The sequence below is a fragment of the Podarcis pityusensis genome (assembly GCF_964106645.2).
Source record: "Podarcis pityusensis genome assembly, chromosome: 4".
NCBI classification, from domain to species: domain Eukaryota; kingdom Metazoa; phylum Chordata; class Lepidosauria; order Squamata; family Lacertidae; genus Podarcis; species Podarcis pityusensis.
The window spans coordinates 12,544,756-12,567,851 of NC_138027.1; the positions used below are offsets into that span (position 1 = coordinate 12,544,756).

At 44.9% G+C, this 23,096-nt stretch overlaps 1 protein-coding gene across 19 annotated transcripts in view; it reads right to left on the minus strand.

Moving 5' to 3' along the window:
• The window catches only part of DLG2 (discs large MAGUK scaffold protein 2), a gene marked incomplete at its 3' end in the record, with an annotated part of 818,053 nt that overhangs the window by 145,877 nt on the left and 649,080 nt on the right, over positions 1-23,096 (minus strand). For all 19 annotated transcript variants that reach the window (XM_081001988.1, XM_081001992.1, XM_081001989.1 and 16 more), the window contains 3 exons: positions 13,193-13,329; positions 9,485-9,629; positions 7,977-8,118 (listed from right to left, as the gene is read on the minus strand). In XM_081001988.1, coding sequence (XP_080858114.1) covers positions 7,977-8,118; positions 9,485-9,629; positions 13,193-13,329 — 424 coding nt within the window. The remainder of the gene's footprint in view (positions 1-7,976; positions 8,119-9,484; positions 9,630-13,192; positions 13,330-23,096) is intronic.

Consider the following 23,096-nt stretch of genomic DNA (forward strand, 5'->3'; position numbering starts at 1 on the left):
TCTCCCCTTCTTTCAATCTCAAAGAAGGGCAAACATCTGAATTCTGCAATATTTGCTAGAAGCCTTTTCTTTCCTAAACAGAAATGCCGAAATGTCTTTTATAGTATAAATATAGAATAAACGGTCGCTTCCTGTTTCCTCAGTGGAAATAATTGTTCTCCTCCCCTCTGCCGAATTAGGGCCAGATTGCATCCTTCCTTCCATGTTAATGAGCACCTGATTAGTATGTCGTGCTAATAAGGCCAAGGACACAGGTCTGATTCTCATACAGGTGCTGGGGGAAGTTGAAGGCACATGAATCCACTGCCTTGCTGAAGCTGAGTAGGGTTGGGTCTGGTTAGTGCCTGGAGGTGTAACTGCTTGGAAACCACATTTAGACTACTTTGGTTTCCATGACGGAAAAAAATAGGGATATATTGATGGCTGGTGAATTGGATAGCAGGTAAATGTGTATCTCCTGGCATCTTCAAGTTTGGATTTTTTTTAAAAGAAAAAAAGCACACTATGGCAATAATATAATCACAGTATGGGGCGGGGAAACAGTTCCAAGAGGACATGTGCATTGCACGGGATCACACGATATTTTCCAACACCAAACCATGCTGTCATAACAGTGCAACTTCGACTGAAAAGCATTATTCAAACACCAAACACCTGACAGTTGCAGAATAAGCAGCAGCCACAGGCTTACACTGTAGAAAGCAGGGTCATATGCAGCAAAAAAAATACACTGAGTTGTTAAAATTAAGGTCTTAATGGTAGGGAACCTATCTCTGGAACCCCAACTGCTGTTGCTTCAAGACGAGAGTTGATCTTGAAGAGGCAATTGTAGATCCAGGGTGAGGAACTGTCTCCAGCATAAAGCTATCCCATACCACACACTCCCCCCCCTCAGCTAATTTTACTCAAAGGGTTTTTGTGAAAATAAAATCAGGGTGACGGGGGAGAGAACAAACTATGCCACCCTGAGCTTGATTACTAAAGAGAAAAAAGGTCTCTTCAACAGGCTCTCTCAACTGAAGCATCTTCCAATGTGTACCAGCCCAGGGCTTGAGTAGTAATTTCTTTCTGGGACTGAAAACAACGACAACATCCTTGCAGAAATCTGGTGGTCTAGGCCAGCCTGGTGCCCTGCAGATGTTGCTGGACTACAACTCCCATCAGCCCCTGAGGCTCGTGACATGGTGGCTCAAATTGGCTGTAGCCAATTTGTCCCCAGAGCTGCGCCTTCTCTACAGAACAAGGTTGTTGTGCTGTGTGAGAGGAGCTAGCGGTGCAATCTGGGTGGGATTCTGCGTCTATGGAAACGTAGGCCAGTGATCAAAGCCTATGCTCATTGTTTTCACATAATTCTAGCAGGGTAATATCGCCCGAGGGGTTTAGTTTGGATGGGAAAGAAAGATTTCAACAGCTGTGTATACCTCGGGTTATAGACGCTTCAGGTTACAGACGCTTCAGGTTACAGACTCTGCTAACCCAGAAATAGTACCTCGGGTTAAGAACTTTGCTTCAGGATGAGAACAGAAAACGCGCGGCAACAGCAGGAGGCCCCCATTAGTGAAAGTACGCCTCTAGTTAAGAACAGTTTCAGGTTAAGAATGGACCTCCAGAATGAATTAAGTTCTTAACCCGAGGTACCACTGTATCTGACAGAGAGCTCACGAAGCTGCGTACTCCTAAAATAATGGCTTTCAGGGGTTGGAAATAATTAGTAGACCCTAAAGAAGGGCATGTCACTGCTAGGTATATCTGATTTTTTTTAAAAAAAGCCCTGGGAATTTTACCAACCACTAACCCTCTAAATATCCTTCCTTATATTTGTTTTAACATATAGCTCTAGCTGACTTTTATTTCTGGATCCCTCATGTACTCATTAGCCTGGATAAACATTTCACTTGTATTTACAGGAAAAGAAAAGAAAAGCAATTATTTTTTAAGAGAGTTCACAGCAAAACTCAGCATCAGTTGCTACTTAAACAACACATTACAACATGCAAGCAAAAACCGCTCAACAGTGAATTGTAAATATTAATAACAATGGAATTGCCTGGAGAAGCAAAAGAACAGAGGTTTCTGGTTAACTTTCGAACCATTCAGGAAGCATAGTAAAAAAATACTGTAGCAGTGAATTAGTGATAAGAAGAAAAAGGGGGGAAAAGTACAACCTTGGTCATTTCTCTCTCTTGTGAGCGATGCATTAGGCTAAACTGCAAACATGCACTTAGCTCTATCAAACTGTAGAATATCGTTCTCTCTCCCTCTCTAGTTTCATTATCGAAACAAGCAAAGCAGAATTTGGCCAGCAGCACCTCCATGCTTGGACAGCGCATGGAACGCACATTCCATACCTCAAGGTTGTCATGGTTACCATGCGAAGCGGCATTGAGGACTTGCAGTAATGATCATGTTTGTTTGCTTAAAAATACACAGGGCTACACGAGAGAATAACTGCAGCGAATGTGGCTGGGGTGAGGATGGGGGAGGTTAAAACCGATCGTGGAGATGATTTGGCGTCGGCTAAGCCATGGGCTGTCCAAAGATTATGTATCCCACAATATATAGACACCGTGAGAGTGGCAAGATGCAGAGGGTAGATCATAGAAACATGCCTGGTTTGAAATCAGACAATGAATCCCTCCAGCTCAGTATTGTATAGTCTAGGAGTAGAAACCTTTTCCCACCTGAGGACCATCTTCCCCTCTAGGGAAACTTCCAGTGGCTGGTGTGGCCAGAGGCAAAAGCAAGTGGATCAATTAATACACCCCCCCCCTTTGTACAGTAAGCTACTTTCTGTACACCCCCCTCTGCATCCTCCATCAGGCAAGTGAAGACGCATTGCTGGAGTCCAAGGACATATTCCTGCTTGGGGGGTGGGAATCACCCAAGGAAAGGGCAACTCAGGGTGTGTTCTGGGGAGGGCCCCCTGATGCTACTCTGGTCTACTCTGACTGGCCAGATAGTGAGACTCACACAAATCTTCCCACATCTTCCACGTGATGAATGCACATCACACAAAGGTTTATCCACCACCTGCATATCCACCAGGCAGAGGTCCTTCTCGGTAGTGGCACCCGCCCTGTGGAACGCCCTCCCACCAGATGTCAAAGAGAAGAACAACTACCAGTCTTTTAGAAGACATCTGAAGGCAGCCCTCTTTAGGGAAGCGTTTAATGTTTAACAGACCACTGTATTTTAATACTCTGTTGGGAGCCACCCAGAGTGGCCGGGGAAACCCAGCCAGATGGGCGGGGTATAAATAATAAATTCTATTCTATTCTATTTGGACATATAGGAAAGGGATTTCCTTGCTTATTGTATGCAGGCGGGGATTCTGACCCAATCAGGGTTCCACCCATCATGGAGGATTTCCACTCATATAAACCAGTAAATTTAAACACACACACACACACAAACACACACACACACACACACTCAACCACATGCCTGGGGGCTGCCCTACATGCTCCAGCAAAGGGGTGCCAACTTGAATAATATATTGGGGTGGGAGCAGGCAAGCCCCACCCCACATAATCAATCACAAGATGCACAGCATTTGAATGGCAATGTCCGTCAGCTTAGGGGTGGGCCCCTCAAGTATTTTCTTGGGGGGTGGCAAAGGAACCTCACTCCCTAAGTGTTGGCTCCTATTCTCCCATGGGATTCACAGAGATCAAACCAGGGCACTGCCTCTCCGACTCAACAACCTCATTGAGAAACTGGGCAGGGGAATGGTTTCAGACCTCAGTCGTCATAGCATACTCAGTGGTTATACAGAGCATAATGCCAATAGGAAGCTGCAGTGCTCCAGGTTGTTCAGATGACAAAGGTTCTCCAGGGTATCAGGCTTTTTCTTGTCACCTGCCACCAGGTGAGGATGCCAGGTACAGAACCAGGGATCTTTTGCATCTTGTGCTCTCCTTATCTTGTAATCAGAGGGAGGAATGGATGGAGCTGCCTATCTTGTGAATTGCTCATGTGTTCACTCACAACTTGAATGCCATTCCATTTCTGCATTAATTTGTGACACATTCTTTTTTTTCCAAATTCTCCACATTTCAGTTGGCTCTTATTAAAATTTGTTAGGAATTTAGTGCGATTTCTCTCTCTTATGCATGTCAGTTTTGAGTGTTATTTGCACTAACACATGCATTTTAAGGAACAGTTTGTCCGAATATATGCATTACTTGTCTGGAGAATTTGCACTGCAACATTCAGAGAGGTGCAAACTTTGAAAGACGGCTTTGCTTTGGTTCATGTGTCATTTTGGAAAGCACATAAATGCAAACTGAATCAAATTCTCCCCAGTCCCTAAACTGAGGACAGAAAGCAGAAATGTGTACCTTCAGGCTGGCCTCTACTGGACGCAAAAAATGCTGGGCTAGATGGATCTTTGAACTGATCAAGTAAGTTTAATTGCTGAAAGATCACATGGCAAGAGCATAGGTGCTTTCTTCCCCTGAAGCACATTAAAAGCATTATTATGAAATATAACTGCATAATAACATAGCAGGCATTGGTGGGTAAACTTTGTTACATAATTTGTGGACGGTCCACTCGAGCTTCATTGAAATTTAGTCTAATTTAGGGCTGTTGCTTTTCGTTTCTGCTTTTAAAAAAGGGTTGGGTCCAGGTTAGGTTAGTTGCACTTGCATCTCATTAAAACCAACGGGGTGTAAACTGAGTCATGACTATCTTTTTTCTCATTGCTTTGAATGGGCCTTAAGTCCATCTAACAATAGCATTTCCCCCAAATGCATTCAGAAAAACATTCTGCTCCTTTCCAAACACATGACAATATATTGCCAAAGCTTCACATTATTTAGTATTTCTCATCTACAGATTGCAAAAATTCATTACACAAGCAGGCAAACTTTCAGTAGCGATTTCGTATAGCATCAAGAAAGCTGCAAAAAAGCAAAGATGATGTACACGCACACACACACACAAAGTCAGTAGGAGAGAAGGGAGCTGGAGGCTGACTTTCTAGCTCCCAATCCAACCACTGGCACACGCCGCCTTTTGTTTCTTATTACGCAAACTGAGCAACATGAAAATATTCACACCAAAATAAGTAGCACTACATTTAAGCAGGTTCACAAGCCGGTGCCCGCAAATCTTGTGTTTAGAGCACTGAAAGTTACTCTAAAAGAAGGCATAAGATCTTCTCCCTTTCCAGCAGGCAGAAGTGAACAAAAATGAATAAAAGGATTTTGTTTGTTTGTCTGTCTCAGGGATTGATCGTATCTCTTGCACTCATGAGAATCCCCCTACTGGCTGGCAGTGGTCCCTGTTCCAGTGGGAAACACCTACCAAGGGAAGTCATATCTGCAAAAAGAGAGAGAAGTCACTAGGGCCGATATCGTAAAGGGAGCTAGAAGACGGAGCTTTGTCTCGTGCAATGCTCTCCAATTGATGCTGCTTCACTCATGGCACTTTTAAAACGCAGAACAGGTCTAGGATTCCTGGGCTGCAGCACAGGTCTGGTAGCAGTGGCAATGTTCCTAGGCAACTAACAGGACTGCAGCGCTCTGGCTGGGCTTTCTCCTGATGCAAAACAAAAATGCTCTTTCTGGGAAAGCTTAGGTCCGCCAGCTTTGTATACCCCGGAAGTTTAATTGTTCAAGGGAGGAATGGATTGTATTGGCTATTATAGGGTATGGTACCCTAAGGTTACCAGACTTTTTTCAATGAATCCAGGGACACTTGTCAACTTCCTACTAAATAGATGGATTTTGTCAGGGGACTGATTTGTAAATCTGGGGACTGTCCCCGGGAAACGGGGACGTCTGGTAACCTTATGGTACCCAGTGCTGGCCAGATTAGTTTCACAGTGGGGTGTGGGAGGTCCTGACCTCAGCGCACCACCCAGGTAAATTGCAATGAGATTGGTGTTGGGAAGATAGCTCCATGACTTCATGGCATCCCACAGGTCACTACTGGTGGCAGCCATTTCCTCCTCGCTCAAATTCTTTGGCAATGTCAGAAGCCAATCCCAGACCTGCATTTGCAGCCAAACACCTTGCTCCATCCAGAATGTGAAGCGCCTGCTTCCAAACACCTAAACCACGTGGGCAGAGTCATCAAAGAGCCATGATGGGATGGATGCAGCTCCCTGGTGACTGTACACTCAGGGTGATTAAATGGCTCCTTTGCTTTCGCATCGGAGAATAATGATATGAAATTATCATTGGTTTTTTAACTTTCCCACAAGCCTTTCCAATGTGGGTTCAATATTAGCATGCAAAACCTAAGGCTTTCGTTTGAGGGAATGGCTAATAACAAGAGAGCACCCAGATGTGTATTCACGGGTGGAGGTTGCTATTATTATTATTATTTTATTTTTAAAAATGGCTTGGGCTCTCTAAACAAAGAATTCATAGCAATTGAACAAAACCTTTCTCAAGGTTCTTGGGGAGAAGGTAGGGTGTCAAGGTCCCATGCACTCAGCAGAGAGCTGCCAGAGGCAAATATTCTTGTGGGGTTTGTCATAATGTATCCATGTCATGTTCCTGTCATCCTTAAATGCCGAAAACTAGTGCAGGGGGGAAGTGTATACGTGTCATGTGCATATGTAGGAGATGTGCATTTTTTGGGTGGTTTATAGACTATTGCTCTTCAGCGGTCAAAACAGTCAGGGTGACCACATGCATGTGAACGGCAGAAGAAACTCAGAGTTGATTGAGGTTGCTTATACTTTGGAGCTGGGCTTGAGTGAGCTGACTGAGCAGATCACTAGAGGCAGATGCGGAATCAAATCTGCATTATCTCTGCATAATAGATCTCTGTGCGGTTGCTCCCACAGCGGGTTATAAAAATTGAGAAAGCAGTCTGAAGAGGGAAGCACTTTTGCTGTTGATACAGAAGCAAAGGGGAGGAAGAGCCCCCTCCATTCCGCCCCAGACTTGGTGTGCATATTTCAGATATGCAAAATTGCAACGGGCAAGAGATCCCACAGAAGCAGCAATTTGGAGGTGAGTGTTGCCCAACATGTGAGCCTCGGGTTGAGGGACCAATATGAAAGTGGGGTGAGCAGACGTCCCAAGGATGTGGCGCTAACTCGGAGGCATATCAGGAGTGGCAGGGGGCAAATTTGGGAACAGTAGCTGTCATGTTGTCTTCAAGCTACATATTTGCAAGGACAACTTCTTCCACTACAACCTGCCCATGTTTTAAGATCAGCAGGTGAGACCCTACGCAGGATGAAGTACGCAGCGTGGAGCTCTGGGAAATGGCCTTTCCAGTCGTCACTCCTTGCATGCAGATTTCCCTCTCTGCTACCTTTCCTGTATCGTTTTAGTTGGCTGGTAAAAATGTACCTTTTTCAGAGGGCATTTGAAGGAGGAGGAACCCGATTAGATAAATGGATTAGCTGCTGCTGCTAGTAAATTGCTTCTTTAGCCAATTAAGAGTCATTGTGTTATGTTTTCTAAGGGCTGTGTTATATTAGATAGCTGAAGCGTTCTTTTAGTCTTATTCGGCTGCGCTGTCAAGTTGCCTTTTTATATGCAAAGGAAGGCATATAAAAGCATCCAAATAAATGAGAAAGTGTCGTGCAGAATGCAGTGCCCAGCAGAATAGCAGGAAAATCCACGATATTCTGCAAGGAGCTGGGCTGGGAGAAGGAGGAAGGGGAAGAGAAATTGGGGCTGGCCTTTGAGGCAGAGAACAGGGCAGGAAAATATTGAGGCTTTGGTAGCCAGTGGGAAGCAGTGATGGGTCAGGGTTATTACAAGCCACTGAGGTTGCACCTGTTGTCTACCCCCTGTCATAATACACAGTGTGGCCCATTAGGCTAACCATTAATTACGCGCAAGAGAAGGTGACGCACCTCCTGCTTCCTGATGATTTTGAGAGTCCCTATGTAATGAGACTGCTCCACTGTTCATGCACTGCCAACATTCTAATAAAGGCATTAAAATTGTGCTTCCTGAACCAAGTAATCAATCAGAGGCACTCAGTAAAGGCGGATATCTGACCTGGTATAGTCATCCTCGACAAGCATGTGCTTTGGGATAGGCGAATATCTTCCCGGTGAGATGGGAGCCAACGATGCCTTGTATTCTAAAGTGCCGTTGTTGCCTGAAGACAGTATATGGTTTTCCATTGGCGGGGAATAAGCTGCAGGTTAAAGACAAACAAATGAGTTGTGATTACAGTGGTACCTCGGGTTACATATGCTTCAGGTTACATACGCTGCAGGTTACAGACTCCACTAACCCAGAAACCTCGGGTTAAGAACTTTGGTTCGAGAACAGAAATCATGTTCCAGCGGCACGGCAGCAGCAGGAGGCCCCATTAGCTAAAGTGGTGCTTCAGGTTAAGAACAGTTTCAGGTTAAGAACAGACCTCCAGAACGAATTAAGTTCTTAACCCGAGGTACCACTGTAGTGGGATTTGAACACTGCACAGCTCATTGCGGAAGAGCTCATTTTATTCAAATGGGGATGGATCCCATTTAAGTCACTTTGGAATCAACGGGGCATGTTCACCATGACTTAACTCAAGCCCAACTGATTTCAGGGGGAGCTAAGTGCAGCTGACTTTCCCGGGATGCAGCTCAACATTTCTGTTCCGACCTTGTGTTAAACAGGCAGCCAACCCTTCGGAGAAATTGACAAATATTAAAACAATTCAACAGTTGGCTACCATTTTGGACAATCCTTTGTCCATACAAAATGACCCCCTGAAGGTTTTCCTGCTTCCTTCTACCCCTCTAGCACCCTGAGATAGGGGCATCTGGAGCCAGTCTCAGTAGGTGACCTCAAAAAGCAGACAGGTTCAAATTAGACAAAACTATTGCGACCAAGGGTTGGGAACAGGGAGGCAAGAGCAACCCATTGCTTGTTACCGCAAAAGAGGTCACACTTCTGCGAGTGTTGAAACCAAATGCTAACCAGGTTTGAGCTACACGTGAGAGTTCAAATCCAGTGCTTTCAAATTGTTTTTGTCCATCAAGATGAATGGTCCTCCCACATCTTCGCATCCTGAGCTCAGGATGTTTCCCTATTCACCTGGGATTGAATTTCTAGTTTTTCAAATGAAGTCACTTGAAAACACAGCAGAGTACAGCAGTGTCGACAGCAGTGCTTCCCCAACTTGGGTCTCCAGCTGTTTTTGGACTACAGTTCCCATCATCCCTCACCACTGGTCTTGCTAGCTAGGGATAATGGGAGTTGTAGTCAAAAACAGGGTAGGACCCGAACCAATGGATTCCAATTACAAGAAAGGAGATTCTGACTCAACATCAGGAAGAACTTTCCCGACAGTAAGAGCTGTGCAACAGTGGAATTGACTCCATTGGGAGGTTGTAGACTCTCCTTCCTTGGAGCTTTTTAAGCAGAGGTTGGGTGACCATCTGTCATGGGTGCTTTAGCTGAGATTCCTGCATTGCAGGGGGTTGGACTAGATGACTCTCGAGATCCCTCCCAACTCTAAAAATCCATGGTTCTTTGACATTAAGAATGAGACACAGGCAATTACTTACAATGGGTAATGTCTGGTGGGCCATAGGGATCAGTCATGTAAATGGTGGTGGGCTTCCCAACTTTTAAATAAACTACGTCGGATGTATTCTTCAATATTGCTACTGCTTCTTCATGTGTTACTTCTTCTAAACAGTAATTATTTACCTAATGGGAGTAAAGAGATGGATGCATTAGGCTGGTCACAAACTAAAATGCTACCCGTTCACATGCTAATCAAGGAATTCAATATACGGTGCCAATTAGATTATTGCAGGTGAGAAGGTTTACAGCTTTAGAGGAATTCCCATTTAAAACTCAGAAGCCCCTGGATAAAGAATGATGCTTGACTGCTTGGATTCTAATTTCAAGGGCTTGTGTACAAGTTTCAAAATGAATATAGTTCCCTAATGTCCTTTGCTAATCACAGGACAGCTTGGTTTATTGAATGAGACCAGGATGGCAATTTGAACGAGAGAACGCTGATGGGATCTCGAAGCATTTCCCTGCAAGATGGTAATGCTTTGCAGCATGCACGGGCAAATTGTTCTAGCGCTCATATTATAAATAGATGCTGCTCTTTATCCACTAAATGGATGCACACACAGTGCAGTGTTACAAAAGTTGTGTGCCGCTCCCACTCTCTGGGTGCCCAGGTATTCCTAGTACAGTGGTACCTTGGGTTACATATGCTTCAGGTTACCTACGCTTCAGTTTACAGACTCCGCTAACCCAGAAATAGTACCTCGGGTTAAGAACTTTGCTTCAAGATGAGAACAGAAATTGTGCTCCGGCGGCACGGCGGCAGCAGGAGGCCCCATTAGCTAAAGTGGTGCTTCAGGTTAAGAAGAGTTTCAGGTTAAGAACAGACCTCCTGAACGAATTAAGTACTTAACCCGAGGTACCACTGTATTGAGACACTGCGGAGCCTGTTGTAGTTTTAAGAAATATGGTTTATTCACGTATTTACACCCTCGGTCTGCATGGAAGGAGCCCAGAACTTACAGCATGGTGCTTTCAAGAGGGGCTTGTCCCCCACAGCATTGCAGCCAGCCTGCCCAAGATGGATCCCAGTCTCTCTCTCTCTCTCTCTCTCTCTCTCTCTCTCTCTCTCTCTTTCCAGCAACCCTTGCTTAAGACCATATGAGCCAACTCCTAGGGGCTTTGGAGGCTTCTGCCCCCATATTAAAATATCTGATGGGCATTCCCATTCAAAGTATGTGTGTGCAAAGCATCATGTGATCAATTATGCAGGGCGGGGCTTACCGGGACCCCCACAATATTTCATTCAAATTGGCACCCCTGCTCAAGACTCCCACCCAGTTACCCTAGCACCTTTCCAACCTTCACACCTCAGGGCAAGGAGGAAGGACAGTTCTCACGTATTGCCAATGGCCCTCGATGGCCCTGTATTGTTTCTTAATGGCCCTAGCTTGGCCAAGTCCTTTTGCCTAGACTAGCTTAGGAATTCCTCTGCACCTTGTATCTCTCCCTTCACACCTCAAATAATCAAAATCCTACCATTTCTATGGGTTTAGGGGTGTCCCCCTCAAAAATATACAACAGTAGCTTACAATCTTCCTTTTCATTAGTTCATTGCACTTTCCTCCAAGGAGAAAAAGTCAGCATACATGGTACTCCCTCGCTTCCCTCTTTTATATTAACAATAGCCCCGTGAACTGAGTTAAGCCAAGGGACTGTAACTTGGTAGAAGGTCCTATGGAGCCAGCAAGGTGCCTTCAGCTATTTGGGACCCATCCCTGATCATAGGCCATGCTGGCTGGGGCTGGTGGAAGTTGTAGCTTGCAACATCTGTGGGGCAACTCATTGGCTACTCCTGGCCTAGAGAATGGTTTAACTCTGGGTGAGACTAAGCCCATTTGGACAAAGTTGGATCTCCCCAACTTGGCTGGTCTCAGCTGCTCTAGGGAGATGAGGTATATATAAATCATCCCCCACATTAATTCTTCACTGGGTATTTTTTTGTGTGGTGTGGTGTGGTGTGGTGTGGTGTGGTGTGGTGTGGTGTGGTGTGGTGTGTGTGTGTGTGTGTGTTAGGTGCTGGCCATTTTAATTTAATCTGGAAGATCTTCAGTCTTCCTCTCAAAAGCCCCTCCAAGCAAATTCTGCCCGAATTCAATAAAATCAAGCCGCCCGAATGTTGGGAGGAAGGAAACAGCGGAAGAGCAAGCAAAGAGTTCCGGGGAAGCGTACAAATTTTATTTAGATTTCTGGCTCAAGTGGAAAATTGCCCCCTTTACATCTGCTGTACACTGCCTCTTGGGATTTGATTGGATTGTAACTGAGAGGGAGCTGAGTGCCAGTTTTGTGCTGTGGCAAAGTTTTGCCCTTTTGAAAAAAACACACAACACTCTTGAAAATCATTTCTGTTTCTTCTCATGCCTGTTCAAGTACAACTGTAGTGAGTGTTCTGCAGTGAACATCTGTGAACTGGGGAGCTCTAATTGGCCCATTGCTGCTTATTCAAATGGCTCTTTTGAAGCTCCGTGATTTGGAGAGCTCTAAAACTGAAGCAGTTCTCTTCCTCCTCCTTGTTGTTTTTTTCTGAAGGCCTAAAAATTGCTTTAAGATAGTGAGTCTATTGTTCCACTTAATTGTCAATGCATTGTCCCTCAAAGGACAGAACTGAATGGGCTACAGCTGCTGCTGTCTGGGTTCAGCAAGGGAGGAAAACACACACAAAAAAGAGTCAATTATATTTATTTATCTTTTATAGGAAGCTAAGATGCTGTCAGGCCTGGGAGTATTTGGTTCAACAGGTCAGTGAGTTTCCTTCAAATCAAGAACCAAAATGCAAACATACACTCTGAAGGTAAAGATACCCCTGCCCTTACGGGCCAGTCTTGACAGACTCTAGGGTTGTGCGCCCATCTCACTCTATAGGCCGGGAGCCAGCGCTGTCCGCAGACACTTCCGGGTCACGTGGCCAGCGTGACAAGCTGCATCTGGCGAGCCAGCGCAGCACACGGAAACGGCGTTTACCTTCCTGCTGGTAGGCGGTCCCTATTTATCTACTTGCACACGGGGGTGCTTTCGAACTGCTAGGTTGGCAGGCACTGGGACCGAACGACGGGAGCGCACCCCGCCGCGGGGATTCGAACCACCGACCATGCGATCGGCAAGTCCTAGGCGCGGAGGTTTTACCCACAGCGCCACCTCTAGCAATGGACAAATCAGTTGATTTCAGTTTCTCATAGTTTCTAATAGTTCAGCTGTAAATTCAGCTCTAAACATTTGTGCAGAAATTTGTGATTAAAAAAAACACCCTTGTGAAAATTTGTCAGCCTTTTAGTGCAAATTTCTGTGTGCACTCTTGCAAGGAGTTTCGATCAATGTACACATTTCTGCAAGCAACTTTCCTTAATAGAAAACATTATTTTCACTAATATATGTGCTTTTATGGACACTTTACCCGAGTATGTGCATTTTTGAAAAGTGCATTGAAGGATTCGGAGTTGTGGAGGACAACTGTGGTTCAGTTCACATACTGGCCTGAGAAGTGTGAATTAGGTGGTTTTTCATTAAAAGCCAAATGGAATCAAACCTATTCCCCATCTCTAAGAAGGAGGGAACAAAATGATATGGAAGAGGGAAAAGGAGGAAGGCGGATTTAATTGGTCTGAACCAGCGAAATCTGTCCAACTCAATTTGAATATGTATTATATTACACCATCCAACTGCACATAAAAGCTTTGGCATCAACTTCTCACCATAAGGAGCCTGTCTCCAACTTGCAACCTCCCGTCCTTCTGCGCTGCGCCTCCATCAATAATTTTAGTAACATAAATACTGTTGTCTCCAGGAATGTGCTGATTCCCCACACCTCCGGCGATGCTGAATCCCAGACCTAGGGAAGAAAATGGAAAAGCTTTCTTCAAAGCAGGCAAAGAACATTTGCTCAGCTAATGTACAGGGAGATCTGGGCATGCGGTCATTGAACGAAAACTAGGCATGAACATTCAGGGCTGCCTCGTATTGAGTTAGCTCCGCACAGAGTAGAATGCAGTAGAAGCAGGTTCTGCAAGCTCCTCTAGTCTTGTTTTTTTAAAGAAATGTCCTATTCCCCACAAGCAATCAAATCAGGCTCAGTAAGCTCCCGCTTCATTCACAAGCAGCCAGGTTTCTTACTTGCACCTGCGTGAAAATGTTCATTTTCTGAAAAGCGATTCCAGTGACAAGGGGAGAGGAGACGTAATAGCAGATTTTGTGGCCCGTAATTTTTATTTCATGGCTATTCTCTTTGGAAAGAAGGGATGTCATAACACACTGGCATGATTAGAGATGGCTGCAATTGGAAATATATTTTAACAGAAAAAACAAACCCCTGAACTATTTCTGGAGATCTGTGAACATTCTGTAAATTATGGCTTTCTGTAAGAGGAGGGTGGGGGGAGTGAAATGTGCTCCAGCTAGCAGGGTGGTTAAAATAAAGCACCATCTCATTCCCTAGGGAAGAAACGGAATTATTTTCATAATCATGGAGAGATTTCTCAAAAATAAAAGCGCACATAGTTTCCCCATTTCTATTTTCAAAGGGTTGGAGCAGTTGTGGGATCTCTTGGCACATCCAGAGAGCTTTCTGCCATGGTCCCAGCCCTTCCTTGGTCTTCTTCTAACATACTTGCATATAGAACAGGCATAGGCAGACTCGGCCCTCCAGAGGTTTTGGGACTACAACTCCCATCATCCCTGACGACTGGTCCTGTTAGCTAGGGATCATGGGAGTTGTAGTCCCAAAACATCTGGAGGGCCAAGTTTGCCTATGTCTGATATAGAACAACCCTGTGGGCAAAGCCAAGGACACGAGTCCTTCCCGCTCACCATACTTTTCCATGTATAAAAGTAAAGGGACCCCTGACCATTGGGTCCAGTCATGACCGACTCTGGGGTTGCGGCACTCATCTCGCTTTATTGGCCAAGGGAGCCGGCGTACAGCTTCTGGGTCATGTGGCCAGCATGACTAAGCCGCTTCTGGCAAACCAGAGCAGCGGACGGAAACGCCGTTTACCTTACCGCTGGAGTGGTACCTATTTATCTACTTGCACTTTTGACGTGCTTTCGAACTGTTAGGTTGACAGGAACAGGGACCGAGCAATGGGAGCTCACCCCATCACGGGGATTTGAACTGCCGACCTTCTGATCGGCAAGCCCTAGGCTCTGGGGTTTAACCCACAGCGCCACCCACGTCCTCTTTCCATGTATAAGACGAGGTTTTCTCCAGATAAAATCACCTCAAAAATTGGGGCTTGTCTTATACATGGATAGTGCAGAGTGGGGATGGGGGGTTGGTTCCTATCGCGAGCAGCAGATTGTCAGCAGCAACAGTGCTGATTATTGGTGTCTGCGACAAGGTCAAATTGCTGTTCCTGCAGCAAATGGGCAGTTAATTGGCGGCTCTTGTCAGCGAGTGGGCATAAAAATGCTCAACAATTCTGGGCAATTCCCCCCCCCCCCATTTTCTGAATTTTGAGTCCCCCCCCAAATAGGGGGTGTCTTATACACGGAAAAAATACGGTAATTGATTGTAGGGAGGGAGCAGCCCCTTGTCCACATTGCGTGGGGTGGAATCTAGGTGTTTTGAACCCCCTGAACTTGTGCAACTATATAATGCTATATTCTTTAGGCCAACACAATGTCTGCATGCATGAGGGTTGAAGGCCTTGCATGATGTGGCTCCAAACATTAAGTAACAACAATAATAGTAACCACAGTAAATATTATTAATATGAAATATATTTTTTTTAATTCTGCCTGTGCCTAGCATACCAAGCCTTTTTTTAAAAAAAAAGAGGAAAAAAATGTTTTCAAAATCTTGATGGAAGAAACAGGGCAGCTATCGTGTGTTTTATATATATATATATATATATATATATATATATATCTGAAATTATGCAGGCCAATTTCCTCTGTAGGGGCTGTCATCCCTCCAAATTTCATGACCCGTGTGAAAAAAACAGCAAATAAGAAAGTTATGCCCCGTTCTGGTTTTGCAATGCAAGTCAATAGGATTTCTTGATATTTTTACATTTCCCAGTCCAGACTTTGATCCAGGGCAGGCTGGAATTGGTCCAGCTTGATCCAGACCAGATCTGATCTGGATTTACAAATCGGGGCCACAAATCAAGGGTCTGTGCATAGCCCTACTATTTACCCTGCCCTTTGACAACCAAGTGGTATACGTTACTATAAAATTGAGGTGTTGCTTTTATGTGGAAAATGTTTCGGATTTCACCTTTATCAGGACACACACACGCACACAAAAGCGCATACCAATAACAAACTTTGTTGGTCTCTAAGGTGCTACTGGAAGGAATTTTTGTTTTGTTTTGTTTTGACTACGGCAGCCCAACACGGCTACCTACCTGTAACACACACACACACACACACACACACACACACACAGAGTTCACCCTATAATCTTGACTGTAATGTCTTTTCACTGTTTTTAATATTATATTTTTAAACTGTAGGAAGGCACCCCTGGTGAAGGGTGGGTAGGGAATCCAATCAATCAATCCATCAATCCATCAATCCATCAATCATACATTACAATGATATTAGGGTCAGAACAAACTGTGAAGGAGGGACCCTAAACATTGTGATTGGAGCCAAAACCAATTTAACAATCATAGGAAAGAAACTGTCCAAGGAAGAAATGAATACATGTCCAGGGCATGCTATCTAAACTGAAGTTGACAGGGCGGAATGATAGAGATTGTTCAGCATGAGAAGGAGCCAGCCTCTATATTTCTGCTGAGTGTCATTTATTCCTTCTAAATTGATAACCATAGGAATCAATTTCTGTCCAAAAGGAAAGGAGCATCATGACATCCTCATAAGAAGTTGGCAGGCAATATTCCGGCAAGCAAACATTTAACAGATAACGCCAAATCTGTTGACAAAGCTGCGGTCTTCTGGGATGCGACCCCCTAACCTTGAGCGTCTCTTACATGGCACATGCTTTTGAAGGAGCAAACTACCGATCACTCTTTGAGAAACAGTAAATAAGTGTGGGACTTCCATGAGTTCCTTTGGAAAGCCGTGAAGCATTCTGCTGATTGGATTAGATGGGTACCTTTTCGCTCTTCCTCTATCACTGGGCCTAAATCAACTCTACACACGAAAAATCAATAGCTTCCACCACCTACTGAGTTAAAGGGCAGGAGGGCTCTTGTGTATTTATTTATTTTTTTAAAAAATAGTTTAGAGAAAAGGTAAGTAAGAAAGAGACATGATAGAAGTTTATATAATTATATGTGGCATGGAGAGAATAGAAAGAGAAAAGTTTTTCTTCCTTTCATAACACTAGAACTAATGGACACCTGGGACTTCCGGGGAGGAAGATAGCGGAATAGACATCTCTTGTTGACTGTTCATCAACAGAGATAATTATGTGGTGATTAATGATGGACAAGCCATAAATCTTAGTTATCACATTCTCTCTGGGAAGAGAGAGAGAGAGAACGGGGATTACTCTCTGATGCTCTGAAAACGTTGCTTTGCATGCTGGGAGATTTAGAGCAGAGGAACTTCAACCGTACCCAAACACCACATAACAGTTCGGAGGGTCAGTCTTTGGGGCATAAGGTTGGCAAAACCTCCCTTTCATTGTTTACTTTTGAGACTATTATTTACTTCACTCCTTCCATTTTTTTTTTTTGCTTTTTTATTATTTAGATTGGTTTTTTTTTTTTAATTGTACTGCATGATGGAAAAGGTTAAAAAAAAAATTATGAGCCTGGGGAGAACTCATGAACACCCAATGGATCTGAAGACTGGAAGGTTCAGGACAGATGAAAGAATGAACATCTTCATGTTGCATATAATTAAACTGTGGAACTCACTCCCACATGAGGCAGCAATGGCCACCAATCTATACAGCTTGAAAAGAAGTTACCAGAATACCAGTTCAGGAGGGGAGAGTGCTCTTGTGCTCAGGACCTGCTTGCCAGTTTCCCAGCTATGCTGGTAACTTAAGTGGCTAACCCTGGTTCCTGGCAGATTTTGCTGTAGGATTGCTCCTGTAGTCCTGTCCATTAACTTCAGTGGGTCTGCTCTGAGTAAGACTAGCATTGACCACTGTCCTATGCCTGATCTTGGTTCTTGTGGGTTGAGCTATGAGAAATGGATCGAAGAACTACGCCAGACATAAGTAACAAAGCATGAAGTTTTAGAACTACTTAATGTCAGGAGCTCGGCCTACACTCGAGTAGGACCCTGGCAGAGACACATGCCCGACTGGCATGTTCTCTCCCTCCTGGTCTTTTGTTCGAGAGCTTCATGCTTACAACCTTTCTTCTGCCCGAACATCACAGCGACCGATGCCAACCGACACCGGCACACTTAGGGATCCGCAGACCTCAGCAACTTAGGGACCCGCAGACCTCAGCAACTCAGCATTTTGGCTAATCTACTTTATTTACATATAAACACACACGGAGCACTGCAACATGGCTCCCTCTCTCTCTAGCATCAGACAGCAAAGAGAAAAAAGACAAAGGACAATAGTCCCACTTCACGGAACACAGTAACACAAACATCCTGTCTCCGTCACTTCCTACTCTGTGGAGTCAAAACATATACCGTCATGTGATAGACAAAAATCCCAAGACTGCAATCATGGAGCAGGAATTCTAACACTTAATAATAATAATAATAATTTATTATTTGTACCCCGCCTATCTGGCTGGGTTTCCCCAGCCACTCTGGGTGGCTTTCACAAAGACCAAAAATACACTAAGAAGTCAGACATTAAAAACTTCCCTGAACAGGGCTGCCTTATGATGTCTTCTGAATGTCAGGTAGTTGTTTATCTCTTTGACATCTGATGGGAGGGCATTCCACAGGGCGGGCACCACCACCAAGAAGGCCCTCTGCCTGGTTCCCTGTAGCTTTGCTTCTCGCAATGAGGGAACTGCCATTAAGGAAACAAAACTAAATAAAGTCCTGTGGCATTTGGCTGGCCATGACAAAGGCTGAGTGCTGGCCTAGATAAAACTTTTGTCTGATTAAGGGAAATGTTATACACACACACACACAGAGAGAGAGACTGTTCTCCTACAGAATTTATTCCTCTGCATTTTTCTGCCTCTGTTCTTATACTCTCTGCACTGGAGCATTAGCAGGTAAACTCCAATGGGAAATGAAACAAAATCAAAGTGTAGGAAACTGCAATTTATTCCAGGTCACTAGACCGATGGCAGCTGTCTCTTTTCCTATTAAGTTCACGCTGCATACTCAGTCAAGGGAGTGAGGGAATCATTTGCCCTGGAAAGATGAAGAAAAGTGAACCTATATGCATGCATTTGAAATTTATGGTCACATAAGCCATGCAAAGCAGACGTTTAAAGACTTGAGTGAGGTGTATGATTGCATTAGATTAGATTTAAACCTGGTGGATCTTCCTTGTACTGAGGTTCAAACAGAGACAAATCAAGATTTCATCTGGGGTAGTGGTGCTCAGAATGCCAATTTCCCCACTCCCCAAGACTAGGTCCGTTTAAAGTTAGGACTAGCCCTCTTCCACCTGGGATTTGCACTCTGTCACTCCAACAACTCAAATCTGGTTGCCAGTTTGTTTCTGGGCCCAGTTCAAGGTGCTCATATGGTTTAGAGCTCTAAATGACTCAGACCCCAAATATCTGAAAGACCACCTCGTATGGACTCCCTTGGGTATTAACATTGGCAGGTGGGGCCCTCTTGGTTGTTCCACTGCCCTCAGCAGGTGTGTGTGTGTGTGTCTTCTGTGTGTCAGTCCCTAAGTTGTAGAACTTGCTTCTCACAGAAGTGAAACTGGAACCTATGTTATACAGCTTTCAGCGAATGCTGAAGACACACCTCTTTATCCTGTCTTTTGACAGCTGAATTGCATATTTTTTTTAGGACATCCCCTAAGTTTTGAGATTGTAAGTTGCTTTAAAACATTTTTTAATGTGTTGTAATTGTTGTAACCCACCCTGGGGCTTTAGGGTGAAGGGTGGGTGATGAATTAAAAGAGTAAGAACACAAGAAAAGCATGCTGGAACAGGCCAAAGACCCATCTAGTAGAAGAAGAGTTTGGATTTGATATCCTGCTTTATCACTACCTGAAGGAGTCTCAAAGCGGCTAACATTCTCCTTTCGCTTCCTCCCCCACAACAAGCACTCTGTGAGGTGAGTGGGGCTGAGAGACTTCAAAGGAGTGTGACTAGCCCAAGGTCACCCAGCAGCTGCATGTGGAGGAGTGGAGACACGAACCCGGTTCACCAGATTACGAGTCCACCGCTCTTAACCACTACACCACACTAGTCTAGGATCCTGTTCTTACAGCAGCCAACCAGGTGCCTGTGGGAAACCTTCAAGAAGGACCCCAGCACCAATAACCTCTCTGCTGGCTTCCCACCATTGACAGCAAGAAAGCAGCCGTATCTTAGGGAATATTCCCCTTCTTCCACAAATAGTCATGCAAAGATGATGGCATTTTGCATTATATCCCACTTTTCCATCAAGGAGATCCAAGTGGCATATGTGGTTCTCCCCCTCCTCATTTTATCCTGACACCAATCCTACGAGGTAGGTTAGGCCCAAGGTCACAGAGTATGTTCTGTGGCCGAGAAGAGTTGTGAATCCTGATCTTCCAGGTCCTAGTCCAAGTCTTTAACCACTCTGCCACACTGGAATTCCGCCCACCACAAATCTCACCCAGCTACACTTTCAACATATGTTTTACTTAAGCAGGGCCTGCCAAACTCTTGTTTTTGGCAAGGTCTGGTAGAAACCGTAGTTGTCACATTATTATTGCTAGGAGTATCTGGATTTCATCACAGGGCTTACATATGAAATCCTCCCTACCTGAATTTCTCTCTGAATCTGCTGAGCATGCACAATTTTCAGTTTACACATCCTTGCTATGGAGGTAAGCAATGTGCATCGGGGCATATATGTAATATTGATGAAAAACAGTCAAGAGGGAATTGTGATCCTACTGCATGATGGCCCCAATATTCCTGCATAGAATTATGCATGTGGTGAATAAAGTGAAGAGAGAGGTTCACATTCTCTCCTTGAACTCAGGAACACCTCATGAAGTTGAATGTTGAAAGATTTGGGACAGAAGGAAGAAAGGACTTCTCTGCATAGCTAAACTCAGATGCTCCAAGTGTCCCTATCTTCCAGGGACATCCTGGATTTACAGAATCATAGAATCATAGAATCATAGAGTTGGAAGAGACCACAAGGGCCATCGAGTCCAACCCCCTGCCAAGCAGGAAACACCACCAGAGCACTCCTGACATATGGTTGTCAAGCCTCTGCTTAAAGACCTCCAAAGAAGGAGACTCCACCACACTCCTTGGCAGCAAATTCCACTGTCGAACAGCTCTTACTGTCAGGAAGTTCTTCCTAATGTTTAGGTGGAATCTTCTTTCTTGTAGTTTGCATCCATTGCTCCGTGTCTGCTTCTCTGGAGCAGCAGAAAACAACCTTTCTCCCTCCTCTATGTGACATCCTTTTATATATTTGAACATGGCTATCATATCACCTCTTAACCTCCTCTTCTCCAGGCTAAACATGCCCAGCTCCCTTAGCCATTCCTCATAAGGCATCGTTTCCAGGCCTTTGACCATTTTGGTTGCCCTCCTCTGGACACGTTCCAGTTTGTCAGTGTCCTTCTTGAACTGTGGTGCCCAGAACTGTGCTGTCCCAGCTTCTGATTGATCCCGGAATGTCTCACTTTTCCTTAGGACACCCCTATTTTCATCGGAGAATTGTTGGAGGGAAAGGAGTTATGCAGGGACGCGGGTGTCGCTGTGGGTTAAACCACAGAGCCTAGGTAGGACTTGCCGATCAGAAGGTCGGCGGTTCGAATCTCCGCGATGGGGTGAGCTCCCGTTGTTCGGTCCCAGCTCCTGCCAACCTAGCAGTTCAAAAGCACGAAGTGCAAGTAGATAAACAGGTACCGCTCCGGTGGGAAGGTAAACAGCATTTCCGTGTGCTGCTCTGGTTCGCCAGAAGTGGTTTAGTCATGCTGGCCACATGACCCAGAAGCTTTACGCCTGCTCCCTCGGCCAGTAAAGCGAGATGAGTGCTGCAACCCCAGAGTCGTCCGCAACTGGACCTAATGGTCAGGGGTCCCTTTACCTTTTTTCTGTGCTATTTTAATCAGTGCACATATGCACCTGTACAGATTGGAAACTTTGAAGTGAGGGGAGCAGCAACGTGAATAGAAAACTCCAGCAAACCGTGAGCATGCCAGTACCGAAATTAATTTGAGAAAACTCTCCAAATTAAATTGGGAGGCAGGCAGAGTGTGGAGCACAGTCAACCCTCGGAACAATGACAATGAAATGGAACATGGGACATCTGCTCATCCCTAACTCAGGAGGGAGATCCAATGAACGCCCCACACTCTGTGCAATGCCTTAAATAGAATAGAACGCCGCAAGACGACAATCAGGGGCTCTACAGGATTGCATTAGTAATGGCATTTGAAAGTGGGCACAGTCTTTCTACATAAAATGAGACGTTTCTAATCAAACCACGCAATGCAGCTAAGCAAAGAATCAGACAATCGCTGTGTTCAATTAGTCATGGGTGTCTGCTGCCAAGGGCACCCTGACAAAACAGAAAATGTGCACTTGCATTCTACAGAAAAGTGGGGGGTGGGAGAGAGAATGATTGAAATCTGAAGAGATAGACTGACCATTTCCAAAAAAGAGAAGTCAACCACACTGATTCTTGTAGAGAACAGGCATTTTTGGGGGGTGTATTTTCAAACTGGGTGTGTGGGAAAAGGTCACTTTACAAAATGAATGGGGGAAGGAAGGAAGCAATTGACGCAAGATCTGTTCTTGAAATATGTGTACTGTTTAATGAAGAGCCCAAGATGAGCTCTGAGCCTTAGGGAAAAAACCAGAAGAACATGCTGCTCTGCCTTCTGTTCAGCCAACCAACTTTGCAATGAGTTGATGAAATGAAGGTCTCCTTAGAATGCCTTCACCCACACAGCTAAAATGTGTTTTTTTTCCAAAACCATGGTGATTTTCTTCCGGTTGATGATGTGGAAAGCCTGGTCTTTTCCTCCACAGCACAGAAGTCTTTGTGTCTATTGTCCCGGGACCCTAGGAAGTTGTCATGTACCAAGTGGAGGTGCTTTTCTCAAACCTCTTCCATGGTTTCAAACCACGGCAGTGGCAATCCCAACTATCCAACTGAATGGCTCAGTCAATACAGCATGAGACTTTGAATCTCAGGGTTGTGGGTTCAAGACCCACGTTGGGCAAAAGATTCCTGCAATGCAGGGGGTTGGACTAGATGACCCTCGTGGTCCCTTCCAACTCTACAATTCTAAGATTACATGGACTTGCTGCTTCTGTGCCCCAGCAGCCGCTGTCCAGGTAAGCAGCGCTGATGCCTGTGTCTGCAGGGTCGACTCTGCCCTTTCACACATGCCCCTACTGCCATATATGTTGCCTTGAGCAGCTTGGAGGACAGGTGGGCTAAAATAATAATTAAGTCCCTTCCTAGCCCTAGGACAAGACCTGCCAAGAAAAATAAAGAACTTATTTATGTATGCTACAACAGCGGCAAGAGTCTTGATAGCACAAGGATGGAAGAATGAGGAAATCCCAATGAAAG